A 16,197-nucleotide genomic window follows, 5' to 3' on the forward strand; every position below is an offset into this window, starting at 1 on the left:
CCTTCTCCAGACATGCCACAGTCTCCTGAATGTCTATACTAATAAAATCAAAGGTTGTCAAGTTGTTGCTGACTTATTTTGGCCCGTTTGTTACGGTGGAATTTGGGGAGTTTAAGGAATGTCGTTGCTATAACGAGACTGGACCACACATGGGCGCTGTGTATTTCATATAGGGTCTGTAAACTGATAACCTGATAGGAAGGGGCTGGTACGTGTACCAAAGGTTCTCTTCCACTTTTTGGGTCCTCAGTCTCCAAAAAAGTTTGGAGTCATAAACGTCCCAGAGTCTCCCGGTAGATACAAATATCTGGTCTGAAAGAAGAGGTTGTCTTTAAAAAAAAAAAAAGCTGCTAATAAATTGGTGAGTACACTCAACAGGTAATTACGTGAAATTACATGAATGTCAGGTGGTGGTGATTGTCACGGAGGGGAAAAGGAGAAATTATAGAGCAAAATTTTAAAAATTAAAAAAGAAACGAAAAGAAAAGAAAAGAAAAGAAAGAACTGCTGGGACAAAACGAGTCTCAACATGAGTCCACAAAGTGAAAACGAAACGAGGAAAACATCGTTGCGGGCTTCCCCGGTGAGTACATGGACCATATCCAAAATTAGGTCTGCGCGTACTGTAAGAGTGTGTCGCGCGAAAAAAGGCCCGCCAGTAAAGTCACGCATGCATTAAAACAAAAAAATATAATCAGTCTTACATATTTTATTACTATTATGTTTAAACTGTTATAATATTATTAAATGTAATGTAACAGCTGGCTTTCACAGCCGTGGTTGGTGTGCTACTTTTTTCACATTCTGATAACCAACATGGTGGCTCTTTTAACGTGACCCCTGAATCCACCTTTTATAAGCTATTTGTTCGATAAAAACGCAAATTTCCATGTAAAAGCTGGGAAACGCAGCACAAGCAGATTTCAAGTGTCAAATTATTTTAAAAAAAAAAAGCAGTACAAGTCTGAATTCACTGCCTTTGCTTTTTTGCACATGATCTTTAGTTTCTAAGGAAAGAAGAACCAGAACTAAGTTAATGTGTTGGTCAAATCAGCAGTTCACATTAAAACCTAAGAGGGGGGGGGTTAAAGTGACGCTCATTGTACAGCGCCCTCCAGTGACTGTGAAGCGTTTGTGCAAGCCTCAGCAATTGTGTGCAAACATTTCCTGATCAATCATTTTTCAATACAGAACAGCAGAGCAGTTCATTGGATTTAGGTTTTGAAATTTACACCAAGGTAAATATAATAGTTAAAGTATATTTTCTGACAGAGCAAAAATATGAACAACAACCTTGTGTCACTTGTTACACTGTGTCACTGTGCCCAAGAAGAGGCGAGACCAGATAAAGTGGTAACTTGAAAAATTGTACTTTATAAAAACATAATTAAATAAAAGAGTGCGTTTGTCAGTGGTGTAAAGCGTGTACGTACACGTGGCAGACTGTGTCTAAAACACAGAATCGTGCTGTTGCTAAGCTGGTGAACATCTGAAGGCTGGCTGTCACTGCAGGAAGGAAGACGCTTTTATATTGCTGCTCATATTACCTGCTGCAAAACAAAGCACAGAACACAACAAACGAAGTGGAGATGGCTAGAGGTCAACACAGCTGTTATATGAAAGTGATACTACCTGGCACATCTATACACTGATGATTTTCTTTTGTATCAAAAACGTAAAGCACTTCTCACTATAATGCAGAGCTCTGGGAAATCTAAAAGGCCAGCAGGAGAGCAAGCCCACTGCAAAGACAAATCAACTGTCTTTTAGATTTTTAAAGAAAGCGATCTACATGCAAAACACAACAGGATTGTCCTGTGCCGCTGAGTTGGAGTCTGAATTTTTATAAGTAAAAGGTCTAAATATACTATTCGTGTTGTGTGTTAGCAAAGAGGGCTGCGCATCAGCAGGGAATTTGTGCCCAGTGTTTTCACTCCGATTTTCTCAACTGCATGATTTCATAAGATTAAACTTGGTAGATTTTGTCTAATCATGCTGAGAAACATGTGGACAGACAGACAAACCACACAGGAATTACAGGAGCCATCGTCACTTTTTTTCCTATTTACATTTAGGTGTCTAACCACTAAATGGTGGTTAGTGTTTTGTTTGAGAGTTGCACTTGAGGAAGAGGAAGACAAGCAGTGCTGCTTTCAGTGAATGCTCAGTTTGCTTGGTTGTCATAGCTCCATTTTGCTAATAGTTTGGCTTACCCCTTACTAACCTTTAGACTCTTCAGACAGAGTAATAAAGAAAGATATATGACTGTGCAAAAGTATTGTTTATTGTATTATGCACGACTTCCCTTGCAGATCTTTTGCATAGATGACACGTTTTTTTGTTTTGTTTGTTTGTTTGTTTGTTTTTGCCTGTCCCGTCCGGCACTGGAGCAATCAGAATTATTGTCTGAAGGCCAAGAAAAATCCCCAACAGATTTGAAAAGAGAGATTTCTTCAGCCCATTGGTGGTTGTTTACAGCAGTTGAGACACATGACACATGTAAAGGTTAGCACGAGGCAAGCTAAATGATAGCAGATGGTCACCAACAGACTTTATTTTATAATTCTTAGGAAGGATTCATCAGAGTCCTAAGGTCTGCCGTGTGAATAATTTAGGAACTTCTCCCTTTTTATTATTAACGTTTCGTTCCCATTTTCTATAAATTTCTTTAGAAGAAATCATGGGGTGAAGTGATATTTTAAGCTTTGCTCTGTTCCACTGACGCTTTGTTATTTTTTTTCACTTTTTTTCTATTTTGTCTTTTAACCTAGTTAAAGACACTGCAGATGCTCGGCTTTGTGTAATTGTGTGGTAAAATGGCATTTGGATTTGACTAATATTGATACAGTGACATTAAATAGACATGTCTGCACGCCCACACAGTGATGTCAATCTGATAACACCCCCCTGATATAAAGCTTGATACTGAGCTCTTTTATATTTAAGATAATAAACTGTTTACACCTGGAATGCGACTTGAGAAAGCTGCTATTAAATGGGTGAGCTGCAAACATTTAGAGCTAATTTGATTACTAAAAGCGAGCGCCGAGGGGCTCAGCATCAGCATTATGACTCATATGGCTAGACGTATTGCAGTTTGCTGGAATCTTCTAAAAAAGCCCCAATTAAGTGTTATTAGGTGGTAGGTAGGTGTGTGATAGGGGTCTTTTGAAAGGTGTCAAAATTATTACATGAATGAAACAGATTTTTGGTTGTGTTTTGAACAAATGATGCATTATTAAAGTTATATTATTATATGATATTCTTTTAAGAGTAAATAAAACATTTTTTGTCAGTCGGTAAAAGAATAAAATGTTCTGGGGTTCTAAATATGCTAAAGTGGATTCACCCCTCAGTCTTCAAAAATCTATTTTTGTCCTCCTTTTTGTTAAAATTAGGTGACACAAATATGGCAGCATTGTCTTGATGATAATTTCAGTTTCCTGTTGACGTTTTCTCTCTGGTTATCTGTTGCATATTCATAGTGGTGGGAAGCACCACACTGACTCTGCTCAAAGACTCTGAAACCACATCCTTAGTCACGCTTGTGACTATGACGCCCGACAGCCTCAGCTTTGTTCCGCTTGGCGTTCTCACACAGACATCAGCGCATCTGTGACTCTGACGCTTTGCTCACCGGTAAAGTTGCTGGAGTTTTAATTAGAATACGGTAAGATCATAATTTATTTTTCTCAGTGAAAAACTCAAAATGCCAAGATGATGATCATCCAGTATTCATTTGAGTATTTTTGGATTTTGAATTTGTTAAGAAAAGTATATGGTGTAGTGTTCTTGCTAAACCTGACACTCATCTCGTCGGATATTCATTTTTAGCCACTTACTCACTTTGTCCAAGTTTAGAAGTCAGTTACAAAAAGGCTATTTATTTATATCTTTTTAAAACACTTTTTTTCTGCCACACAACCACAGCTTTTTCTAAAATCTTCTGTGTTTAATGCAGCTGTTAGCAGCGGGTGCTCCCATGGCTCCCCAACATGTGTTCTTTTTGCTGTGGAGCCTCACTCTTTTCCTTCATGGAGGTAAGCGAGCTCTGTGTAATCTTTTTGTTTTCTTACTTCATTGATTTCTGTAGATATCGATCCATTTATTGTATTTCGGATGTGCTGACTGTACGCTGTGGGTTTGTCTTGTCGTGGTTTTTGTGGCTACATTTTCTTTAAAAATGAACTTCTTCAATGGAGTAAAACTGAGTAAAACTGCAAAAAAAGAACTGTTTAGATTTTGAAGAATATTGTTAAACTGGAAAACTAATAAATGTTAATGTTTTTTTTAGCATCTGCATCATTTTGCAATGTCACCTGCTGGACAGACTACGAAGAGTTGTTGAACTGTTCGTGCGCAGCCTCTGTGCCGATGAATCCCCTTAACATCAGTGTCATTTGCAGGTAAAAGTTGCAGTGTGGCTATTTATGCAAACACTTTGTGGAGGCTTATTTGAAATGATTGATTGGTTTATGCACCACCAGCTTCAGTAACATTTTTATGGTATAGATCCTGTGCTGTCAAATCGTACAGTTTTAGTGCATAAACTGATTTTCATCTATTTGCCATAGTTGGCATGAGGAGCAGATCGACCAGTGTTTATGAATTAAACTACAACAATAATAGGCTGTCTTAGACTTTGTTTATTTCTTGGTCAATCTAACCACAAGTGGACACATCAGAACTTTCTTGTGTCCATATCATTTGGGTCCAAAATTCCCTGACTTTCGGTGTCATTTCAGCTAGAAGGTTGAGGATCTCCCCTACACAGTTTGCTTAGGGAGAATTATCCCCCCCCAAAAAGTTTTCCCATCTAATGTGTGTGTAGCCCTACAGGCCACTCCAACCGGTGGCACTGACATCGCAATTTGTGACTTGCAATAGGGTGCAGGAGATGCCAATGAAGGGCCCCCACGTCCTGCACTGATGACGTATTTTGTTGTTGGGGTCTCGTTGGGGACACATCAGGACACATTAGCTTTTAGTCTACAAAGCAACCCTTACTTAGCCTATTGGTGGTTGTTTACACTTCTACGAACAACCGTCTCCGTGTGAACTGATTGCCCAAGATGGGTTTAAAACAAGTGTAAGTCTTTAATCTTTATCTGTATTTTACAGAAAAAGGGTGGCATGAACAAACATTTTTAGATTTGTCTCATTAAAGAGACAGTATGTAGCATACAGTGTATGTACCAGAGAGACATTTCTAAGTCAAACTCAGATGCTCTCCCTGGTGGCGACACTGTTTCAACACCATTGAAGTTTTAATCGCTTTAGTTCATATTCTTTATATTTATTAAATATTTAGTGCTCCTCAGTTGATCATTTGATGCTTTTCTTTTTCATATATGATAATACGAATAAAAGATGTTTGGGTTTTTAAAAATCACTTTGAATATTTTACGGTGGGCTTTGGAAAATCTTAATGGGCTAATGAATATTTATCTTTTTATTCAGGTGTATTTTGCTTATAGAGATATTAGTGCATGACTGAACCACCTGCAAATCATCAGGACACCATTAAAAACAGTTAGTTTTGTTTTTTTTAGGGGTGAAGATGCAGACGTTGATGGCAGCTGTGTTATCCGACCGCCTCAGTCCTGGTGTCAAATTAATAAGAGCTTTGAGGATGTTGCATCAGTTGGAACAGTCTGCGACACGACAGTCAGTGAAGAAGGCAGCTCATTCATAAATGACTCATCCAGCTGGAACCTGAGTGAAGTGGGTAAGTAAAACTGATAACTCCTCAGTCTGACATTTCACTATTTGTCATCTCTGCTGAACACATAAAAAAATCATCAAAACTGTTACAGAAAACAGCCTGTCGGTCCTCCAGTGACATTTCAGTGGCATCAAAATGTGTGTTAAAGACAAATTAAGGCATGTTAAATATGTTCCCTATTTTGGTTATAGGCATATGGTTATTGATCACCCTCCATACATTAAACCATTTTCTGCACAGATTGAAAGTTCAGAAAATCCAGAAGTTACAAGAATCATTCTGGCAACTTTCCCAATTTACCCGAATTGTTGTTTGCTGGTGAACGCCCACCCATCTGTTTTATACTCTAAATTAAAACAAAAGCTAAAAATAATGTTCAGCTGCCATTTCTGGGCATGCACACATTTTCATAATATTCCCCTGGGGCTTTGTTTTAACAGTGAAACTTAAGCCTCCTTTAAACGTTCAAGTTGAAAAAGCAGCGGAATTCTACAACATAACCTGGAACCATGAGAGCGCTGACACGGACTGCCTCAGATACAGAGTCCGCATAAGAACGAGCGAAAACTTGTTGAAGGTAATATAAATATAAAAACCAATAACTTGGACGTGAGATTGAAATAACATTACTGTGAAAATTCTCTGCTCACGAAATTCTGATGTTTTTTATTTTGTTCCTAACAGGATCCAGTTTTCTCCAAGGAAAGAGTGTCAGAAATGCACATTCTGATAAACCACAATGAACTACAACCATATACCGATTATACTGTGGATGTTCAAGCCACATTTTGTCCTAAATATGCCCTTCAGGGTCCATGGAGTGAATGGAGTTCCACTACAAACTGGAAAACACAGGCGTTAAATGTCAAAGGTAGCCTTAATGTTCAAAGTAACATAAATATTGAAGGTGAAAGCTTATCTGAATTTATTTGAAAGTGTTTTATGCGTTTACGTTCTGCATGTGTCTTCATGCATACTCTTCAGTAACAGGAAGGGTGTCATTTGTTTGTCTAAGACTAAACATTTTAAATGCCTTCTTTCCAGGTACTTGGTGGCACGTCTTCCTGCCCGTCATTTTTTTCTTCATTTTTGTCCTGGGTCTGTGTTATTCACAGAAAACGTAAGTATTTTAAACACTATTTTATTTGTTTTTTTCTTTTTTAAACCCCAGCAAACAATCACGATTTAAAAACGTAATCGTTTGCATTGTCAGATTTCCGCTGAATCTTCATTAATTGCACAAAAAGAAATAACTCAGCAAAGTTGAAACAATTTAATACTCGAGGTCAACAGTAACGCTTCCAGTAAATGATTAACAAAGCTTTAATCTACATTTTCCTGGCATCACCTCCCACATATAGAAAAACCACTGCAGCAATGTACGTGTGCAGCTCTTGCACTGAAAAGGCTAGCAGACATAGGAAGTTATGCAGAGCATCAGTGTCAGAGAACCGAGAACACCTCGCTTATCAAGTGCACACGGTTACAAGAAACCTACACAAGTTCACAAAAGCACATGAACTCTGTGCTTACATTTGTTCTGTTTGTCTTTTTTTGCTTTCTCTTTCTTACCTGTTTCAAATAATGATGATGAAATGTTCTTCTCAGAGGAGTGATCACACCTTTTGATATTGGGTTTTTGAAATGATTCTAACGCATCTCTCTTGGGTACAGATGAATGGCTAACACTGTGCCAGTGGCTAACACAGTGTTAGCCACTGGCACAGTGTTAGCCACAGCTGAAAGTGATTCTACACTGATAAACGTTGAACGATCAGTTTTAGTAGAAACTGTTTCAGGGACAAACTGTTGGATTCAGCTTTGTTTATTTTAAGCCTGTGGCTTGTTTTATACAGAAAAACGCTCCAAGTGACACGACATGTGACACTATGTCACATGTCGTAATTATTGCAGGGAGCTCTATAATTTAAAAAAAAGTCCTTTATTATCATTCCAGCCCAGAGAATCATCTCAGTTTAGGCAAGAAACAATGCTGAAACATGCATCAGTTATGTATATGTAATGTATACATATTTGCAATGATTTAATCTCAAAGTTTTGCTCGTCTTACGGCGGTAAAGAATCCTTTCAAAAAATAAATCTAAATCCAGACAAGGATTAGTCGGCTAAAGTTGTAGCACTGTTAACAACTTTCAAGTGTTCATTTCACAGAAAGGAAAATTTTCTCTACTCCTAATAAACTTATCATTATGTCTTATAGATAACAGATAGTCAAATAGCAAGATGTGACTAATGAATTCTGCTTAGCTCTGTATAGTCTTTCACATGAAATCCACTGTGTTATCAGCGTTTCTAGTTTGTAACTGAGAGAGCTGTTGCTTTTGACCACAACTTCATAACTGCTCAGCTCACGTACTGAAAACGAAAATCACCTCCATAAGACGTGACACTGAGCTATAAATGTCATTTTTCCTTCTCTGCCTGTTGTTTGGTTTTAAAATCATTTCACATTGTCTCAGGTGTTGGCAGAGAAAACTTGAGGTGATTACGTACATCCCGAGTCCGGATGAGTTTTTCAAACCCCTGTATCACAACTACGAAGGGAACTTCAAGGTAAGACAGCAAAACAAGTTCACTCATTGCATTTTGTGTGTAATTTCCAAATTAGGCCAGCAGGTGCTGCCACAGGGGGGACTTTCTGCACATCTGGACCCTGTTTTGTGGGACTTTCCCCTGACTTCACACTAAGGGACTCCATGATGTGAATGAGTCAGTGTGCAGGGGCTTCAAGAACCTTTTCAGATATCAGTATGAAATCTTGTGGGTTGATATTTGTGTATAAGAGTCAAACCTGTTCCACCCCAGTGGAAAATACCACCGGTGAATCTATTTTGATCTTTGATTTGCCATAGTATTAGACTAAAAACAGCCTGCTCTTCACCTGAAAGGCACACAAGTGAAAAGGTTGTGGTTTGCACTTTTGAAATAGTTTTGCTGCTTCTTTATGATTCGCTTCATCTTCTATTACCCTGTGTATTTACCCTAATGTGATTTATGCTATTATTTTTTTCCTGAGCTTAGGGAAATATTGATTATTATTTCTTACAAAATGCACTCCCTTTTCATCTATGCTAACTTATTTCAAATCCAAGCATAGTGTGCACTGTATTTCTAAATAGCTAGATTAAAATGTCTCTTACATAAAACACCCTCTCATGTGTGCTTTTGCTTCTCATTTGCTGCTTCTTTAGAATAAAAACAATCCAGTACAGCAGCTTCACCACATCTCCTTTATAAATGAGTGTAGAGCACATTGAAAGAACCTGCTAGTACAATTTAAAGATACCTTTAAAATAAACGGGCCCCTGCAGAGTATGATTCTGTCAAAGTCTAAGACCTTTTAACGCAGAACGGTTCTTCCATTGCAAATGTTCCACATCCCCAGAAAGTATAAAATTAGCCCAGCAGCAATCTTGGTGACAGACCAAAAAAAACCCACACCTCCGCCTCAGTTCTCACTCTAGTTGATGAACAACGAGCAACAAGTAGAATTTATTAGCTTTGGCCATGAATGCAGTTGCACACATTGTTCAGTAGAGTGCGCTGTTGCAGCAAATGTCAGAAACAACATCAGGCAAGGGGAGATTATTCTTACTTGGTTTGATAAACAGTAATTCTTGTATTTAACTTTGCGGAATGTAGCTGATAACATACAAGATATGGTAGTTTAAAATTACAACTTTTAAGTTACTTATTTAAACCTATTTTTACAGTTACTTTTGTTTTGGAAACAGTAAATGTTGACTGGATACTGTCCCGCTGTAACTCTTAATTTGGCACCAGCTTCCTGTTGTGAATACATATGTCTTACTCATATATCACCCACTTATACCTCTTACCTCCTATCAGAAGGTGGCGGTATTGTTATTGGTAATTGAACCTTTTTTTGGGGGGGGGGGGGGGGGGGGCTTAAAACACACTTTCACTGCAAACCACATTCACCTATTCCCACACGCTTTCATACAGAATGCCGAGGGTGCTTTAAGCACTAAACAGAGTTGATTCCTTTGCTTAAGGAACACTTGAGGAGCGAGGCTTTGCACTGCCACCCTTCTAATTGGCGGATAACCCACTCCACCGCCACTTACCCACTTTTTAAGTTCTTAAAAACAATCTTTAATTTTAAAGACAGTTTAGTCTTTTTCCTTTCTTTCCGTCCTTCTTTTTTTTTAAAACTCTGTATTATGTCTTTCTCTCAGATATGGTTCTAGTTTGTTTGCAGTGTCTTTCACCCTTGTGGTGCAGAGTGCTTCCTTTCTCTCAGCGATTTTAAAATGATTGTCGTGCTGAAGAGCTTTTTTTCCAGGATGTGGTGGCCTATGCTTTGAGAAACTGATTCATGCTTATCTGGCCATCAGCTTGCTGCACCCGAGCCAGTGGTTGAATGCAGAAAGTTTACACCTCATTGACACATATGGGTTGCTGTAAAGTCATGTGCATTTTAAGGAAGAGACATAATTTAATAGTGCATTAAAGTAAGAATCACAAATATTTTCTCAGAGCATAGGACATATATGCTCCTTTTGACTCTATGGAGCTACTACCTGCAGTCTTTCTGCGACTAGTTACAGCTTAATTCCTGTTTGTCTAGTTTGCTAAAAAAAATAATGATTTCTAATGGCTAAAATGTCAAATGTTCTAAAGCTGTCTTTGTATTAGTAGAAACAAAAAATTTCAGGACCTGTGCAATTTTAACATTTCTGGTCCTGGCACTAACAGTTAAATCTTTCGATCCTGTGAAAGCCCCAGACACTTAGGTACTTGTCCGGATGTCTCAACCACACTTGCAAAAGAACCTAAGATAAGGACAAGGTTCTCAACATTAAAGCTAACTTGTTTTGCTTTTTTAAAAGGTGCTTTTTAATTAAGTATTAGTTCTTTGGTAAAACATGGTAACAGTGAAAATAATGAAATCCGTTATCTACTACAATAGTCAAATGAATTGATATTTCCGCCAGCAGTCTGGCAGCTTTGCTCTCCTCTGGGACCTCCCCATCCTTCCACAAACATACACTGAAAGCTGGAGGTGGGGAGAGAAATGGCAAGACCCCCACACATTAGAGCAATGATAATAGATATGATATTCAAATTCAAACACTTCCTGAGTGGAAAAAGTGGATGTAGTGGGTTGTAAAGCAGCTTCTGCACATCCTGTTGGATGTGTAGAAGGGTAGCCGCGTACTTGGCAGGCACTCACACTGCAGCCAGTGAATGACACTGTTATGAAAGAGAGAAAGAATTTTAATTCTCATGCAAATCTTTTGGTGCAGACTGTTTCTTTGAGAAGATGACAAAGCACATTCTTAAACATTCGTTTGCCACTTTTTAGCATTTCTTTAGTCCAGGATGTTAATGTTTTCCCTTCTTTTTGCCTCTTACAGGAATGGGTGAAGCCTGTATTCAGTGAGTATGATTACCTGAAGATCAGTCCAAATGTTCAGATGATGAATGAGAAACAGCACGACATCCTTCACTGGAGCGACGAGAAGCAGCGAGACAATGAGGACAATGAGACGAATCAAGGTGGCGACATCCACCACATGCTGCAGCCTCACAGCAACATGCTGCTGCACTTTCCAGATGGTGACAGTTCACAAGGCAACAGCCACTCCACTGGACACATCTCCATCCATACTGTAACCTTATCTGGAGAAGATTTTGATGAGGAAGTTACATCACAGAGCTCCCTCAGAAGTTACCAAGATGGAGAAAGCTTGGGCTCCTTTGAGGAAGACAACAGAGAGCATGCCAGCTATGATTTAGAGGAGCCTCACATGTCCAGAATGGACAGACAAAGTGGGGTATTACCACAGCATGAAAACCGCATATCCAATGACCTTCTAGTGGAAAACCTAAACTTCCAGCCTCATGATCAGTTTAATGAACCAGAGAGGGTATCCCTTGACTCATTTGAGCAGTCAGAAGATGGCTACCCTCATGTGGACCTGGACACAATTGATAGTGGTTTTGGGGAGTGTGGAAGCCCCGGAGCATCAGACTCAAATACAGCAGATCAGATCAACTCTGATTTATTTCATGAGCACACGAACTCAAATTCAAATTATGTCAAGCAGTGGATGATAATGTAGCACTATTCAGGAAGACTCAAGCCACCTGGAGAATGAATTCCATGAATCACAAGGATTTAAAGTTGACTGACTGCTACCGTTTCAGATTGTTGTGCCGTGGGGCACACTTTTACTTAAGACTTGGACTTGTTAATGATATTTGAATTAGAAAAAGAGCCTAGTTGAGTGGTCATGCTGTAGTACTGTGTATTTTTTATAGTCTGAATGTTTTTTTCTTGCACTATAGTCTTGTTCCGTTATTTTAAAAGAACAGCTCCAAGCGAGAGGAGCGAGAGAAAGAGACTCTATGCCTGAAAATATGATAATAATCATCCCTTGTACAGTGTCTTTCACTGATTCTGTGAAATGCAAATTTATTTACATACATACTTATAAGTGTTGATTTAATTTAATAATAAAATGCTGCAAAAGTCTTATTATTTCAATGCTGACTCAATGGAATTTAACAAATCATCAAAATTCTGCTTTGATTTAGATTGCCTGAACATTTTTTGAAATCCAGTTATTTTCTCATGGTCATGCATGCTTTGTTAGTTTGTTATTATCAAAGCATGCTTTGTTAGCATGCATGCTGCCTTATCAAGATATTGATAATGTCTGTTTTCCTTGCAAATGCATTTTGGCAGAAACCACTGAAACTGTCAGTCCTGCTATGTGCAATGTCAGGCAAAAGTGCAAATTTGGAGCAAAATGTTATCTGAGGCTGATTATTTCACTGGTCTTCATCTCATTCATCAGCAGGAAGGAGACAAACGCGTCAGAAAAACGTCATTTCCAGTTGTATTGAGTGTGCTTGTGTGTCTTCTTTCTTCAGACTTTGTGTTTCACTTGATGAAGTTACATTTAACTTCATCCATATTTAAAACAGTTTAAAACATTGATCAGTTAAATAAAAGTGTCAACACAATCAATGAATAATAGATGAGATGTTCTACGGTAAATGTTTTTGCATTGTTATGGAGGGGTCTGCTAACCATCTTTGTATATTACCACATTGCACCTCAAAATTTTATATTCTGTCAATTTTGTGTCATACAAAGTTTAACCATGAAAGTGCAATTCAGACATAAGTCTGGGAAAATGTTTAATACATGTTGCTAAATTTTTAGAATCTTTGGCAAAAATGTATTTGGCTGAAGTAAATATCTGGATAAAGTTGATTAATAGTGCAAATTCATGGCTTGCAAATCACTGTGACATTGTGTAACTTTTAACTGATTGAGGTGGAATAAAATAAGTTAGAAAGGATATTTAAAGAAAAATTATATACTGCGATCAAAATATTGCTTTAGCATGTCATCTTTGTAGCATCCATATAATTTTCACATTCTGACTTAAACACATGAGCATAGCACTTCACATCAGTGATAGCCTTGAGATGCTTTTTATTGTGACATAAAGACCCTGCAATATTAGAGAGCAATCCCCAACCATCCCCTATGAGCAGCAGTTAGAGACTTTGTGAAAGAAGAACTCCCTTTTATTGACAGTATCTCCAGCAGAACCAGGCCAGAAAGGGCCAGACTGAAAGAAAAACAACTTAAAACTAGAGAGTGAGATTATACAAATGCTACTGGCATGCAATAGTTGCATACAAGAGGACTACAAATGTAATGTACTTGCATTCATATAGCTCTTTTCTGTTCTTATTGACCACTCAGTATTTGGAATGGTAAATGGACGGATTCTTATTCAGCACTTTTCTACTCTCCCAGCGAGCTCAAAACGCTTTATACAGCATGCCACATTCACACACATTCATCGGAGAGCAACTTAGGGTTGCTTAGGTTAGTGTCTTGCCCAAGGATATTTGGCATGCATACTGGGGGGAGCCAGGGGTTGAACCACCAACCGTCAGTAGATGACTGGCTATACCTCCTGAGCTACAACCACCCCAGTGGACTGCAACCAGGTTCCTGGTTTGACCCCAGCTGGGGTCTTTCTGTGTAGCAGCAGTAGAACATTTTCTACCACCATGCCACTCAAAAGGGAAGTAGGCATGAGTGAAGTAAGGCTTGGTGCATCATGGTAAGTCCCCAGTAGCCTGAGAAGCATAACTATGGGATGGTTCAGAGTCAGTTGATCCATTTACATATCTACTATTCTTTCCGTGAGATTCGGATGCAGTTAATAGGCTTGAAAACCAAAATAATACTTTATACACAGAATTTCGTGTTGGCCATCCCATGGAAAACCTTTACGAGTTGTACAATAGCTTTATTGGGTGTATCCATGTAAACATTTACCTCCACACTAAATATTTTGAGTTACAGGTTCTGAAAGTACGTGTGAATGGGTCAAAATTTTAAAGCAACTCTTCATAAGTACAGGAGACATTTCAGGGCTGAGAAACACTGTTAAAAAAAAACACTGCAACCAAATTTACACCCACTCCAAGTATCACAATCTGAAGCCAAAATCTTGTTTCTGTTCAGCACGATTATTTCTGTAACCAACACTGAGCATCAACATCATGTATATCATAGTTTCAGAATCAAAACATAACCAGTTTTTTAGATTTGTGAGGGGTGGACTAGCAAAGCAAGTACTGGTATCCTGGGTGTTATATCTGTATTATGATCATTTACTGGAGCAGACGTCAAAAAGTGTATTTCTGAGTATGAGCATGTCATACTCATATGTTACAGCAATTATATATGAGAGTAATGTTTGGTAAAGTGTGTACAAGAGACACCACCTTTAGCAAAAAGAACTAAGCTGAGCAGGTAATGAAGCAACAATTGTGAATTCACCATCCAATGGTGCACGCTCTTCTGTGTGTTCAAATTGCATTCAGGATTTTCTCTGTGCATTTATCAAATCAGTATGACTGATGGACATTAAAAGTGAAGTAAGTAAGGGAAAGGAGAACACATGTATGACCATAGTCAGTCTAATAGTTGCTTCAACAGGACTTTTGGACTGGGAATCCACATGGTTTTGTTCTCATGTAATTAAATATGCTGAGAACCTTTCCCCTGGGATTGGTCTACGTTACTATACCATCCTCATGGATGATGGTCACTGAGAGGGAATTTGTAACTGAATTTGTTCAACTTCATTACTGAATATGTCTTCATATCTGTGAAGAACTCTCTTTTTTTGAGAGAAGATTAAAAATCTAGTTATACTGAATGGAAGCGCTCTGCCAGGAATGAATCAAACTATCAAATATTTTAGTTATAACATCAACAATATAATTAAATTTAGCACTCACTTATAAAACACCTCGTGGCCAAACAATTCAAAAGCTTGACAAATCAGGACACCACATATCTGTGACAAACAGACAATAGCTGTCACACTCAGTTGCCAGTATAGCATACATTGAACTGACTACAATGTTTAGCTGCATCAAAACATCTCAGTTTAGTCTTCATGATTAATTTGACACATTACATCCTTTAAACATAATCTCTGGCTCTCTTCCACAGCATGTCTTCCTTCTCTCACCCCAACCGGTCGCAGCAGATGGCCCCGCCCCTCTCTGAGCCTGGTTCTATCCGAGGTTTCTTCCTGTTAAAAGGAAGTTTTTCCTTCCCACTGTTGCCAAAGTGCTTCCTCATAGGTGGTCTCATGATTGTTGGGTTTTTCTCTGTATGTATTATTACAATATATAGCCCCTGTTGTGATTTGGTGCTGTATAAATAAAATTAAATTGAATTGAATTAAACTTTCACCTGAGGCCACAAGTGAGTGAAGGATAATAAAAACAATAAAGATTCTGAATTATCATTGCCGTAATTGCATTTGTTTTCTTTATCAGAACACATGGAAAAATATGTGAACTACTGATATTTTTAAAAATGCATTTAAATAATTCAAAAATATATATGTTATATTCACAAAATAATGTGTAACACAAAATGTAAACAGTAGCTATGTCCTCTACCAATCAGCAGCAACCTTCAAAAGTTGTTGAAACTTTGCCTTGGAGGGTTTATTTTAAAAGAATGTGCTGACAGTATCTTTATTTTTACACTTAGCGGCATTCACACTGTTACTTCCGTTTATCATGAACATTTCTGACTTTGCATTAAATGTCATTTACCTTTTATAAATAATAAATATTTAACTAATTAATAAATAATAAATTAACAGCAATGCAAAGAAGGCAAGAAGAAAGTGTTAATAGCCATCAATAAACAGCTGGTATAAGAGAGCTGACTTCACATTCTGATTCATGAACCTTTTTCTGAAAGAAAACCAGGAAGGAAAAACTGGGAAAGTGTCAGTATCAGTGCCACATTAAGAAAAAAATTGTGTCCCTTTTGAAACTTTAAAGTTAAACATGAAATAGTGTTTTACGTAAGAGAAAAGAGGGCAGGCTATTTTGAAGAAAGGAGGTAAAAATAGGGGGGT

The 16,197-nt window shown here is 38.0% G+C and overlaps 1 protein-coding gene across 2 annotated transcripts; it reads left to right on the forward strand.

Annotated features, from left to right (window-relative positions):
• The first annotated feature begins 200 nt into the window (after nucleotides 1-200).
• On the forward strand, nucleotides 201-13,083 carry il21r.1 (interleukin 21 receptor, tandem duplicate 1). Of its 2 annotated transcripts, none has more exons than XM_005472817.4 (10): nucleotides 201-361; nucleotides 3,486-3,670; nucleotides 3,962-4,040; nucleotides 4,295-4,406; nucleotides 5,553-5,728; nucleotides 6,166-6,302; nucleotides 6,410-6,596; nucleotides 6,770-6,845; nucleotides 8,206-8,299; nucleotides 11,128-13,083. In XM_005472817.4, the coding sequence occupies exons 3-10, from the start codon at nucleotides 3,983-3,985 to the stop codon at nucleotides 11,833-11,835; spliced, it is 1,548 nt and encodes a 515-aa protein (XP_005472874.1). In that variant the 5' UTR covers nucleotides 201-361; nucleotides 3,486-3,670; nucleotides 3,962-3,982; the 3' UTR covers nucleotides 11,836-13,083. The 2 variants fall into 2 exon arrangements, with proteins under 2 accessions (XP_005472874.1, XP_003443090.1); XM_003443042.5 differs by lacking the exon at nucleotides 201-361 and adding an exon at nucleotides 408-583.
• The last annotated feature ends 3,114 nt before the right edge of the window (nucleotides 13,084-16,197 follow it).

Source organism: Oreochromis niloticus, linkage group LG11, assembly GCF_001858045.2.
Source record: "Oreochromis niloticus isolate F11D_XX linkage group LG11, O_niloticus_UMD_NMBU, whole genome shotgun sequence".
In the NCBI taxonomy this organism is placed as follows: Eukaryota; Metazoa; Chordata; class Actinopteri; order Cichliformes; family Cichlidae; genus Oreochromis; species Oreochromis niloticus.

Bases quoted from the DNA above. Each gene is read 5' to 3' on its own strand.
- il21r.1 (XM_005472817.4), top strand. From the start codon at position 3,983: ATGGCTCCCCAACATGTGTTCTTTTTGCTGTGGAGCCTCACTCTTTTC. The intron at 4,041-4,294 runs GTAAGCGAGCTC...TGTTTTTTTTAG, and splicing joins CACTCTTTTCCTTCATGGAG to CATCTGCATCATTTTGCAAT. The intron at 8,300-11,127 runs GTAAGACAGCAA...TGCCTCTTACAG, and splicing joins ACTACGAAGGGAACTTCAAG to GAATGGGTGAAGCCTGTATT.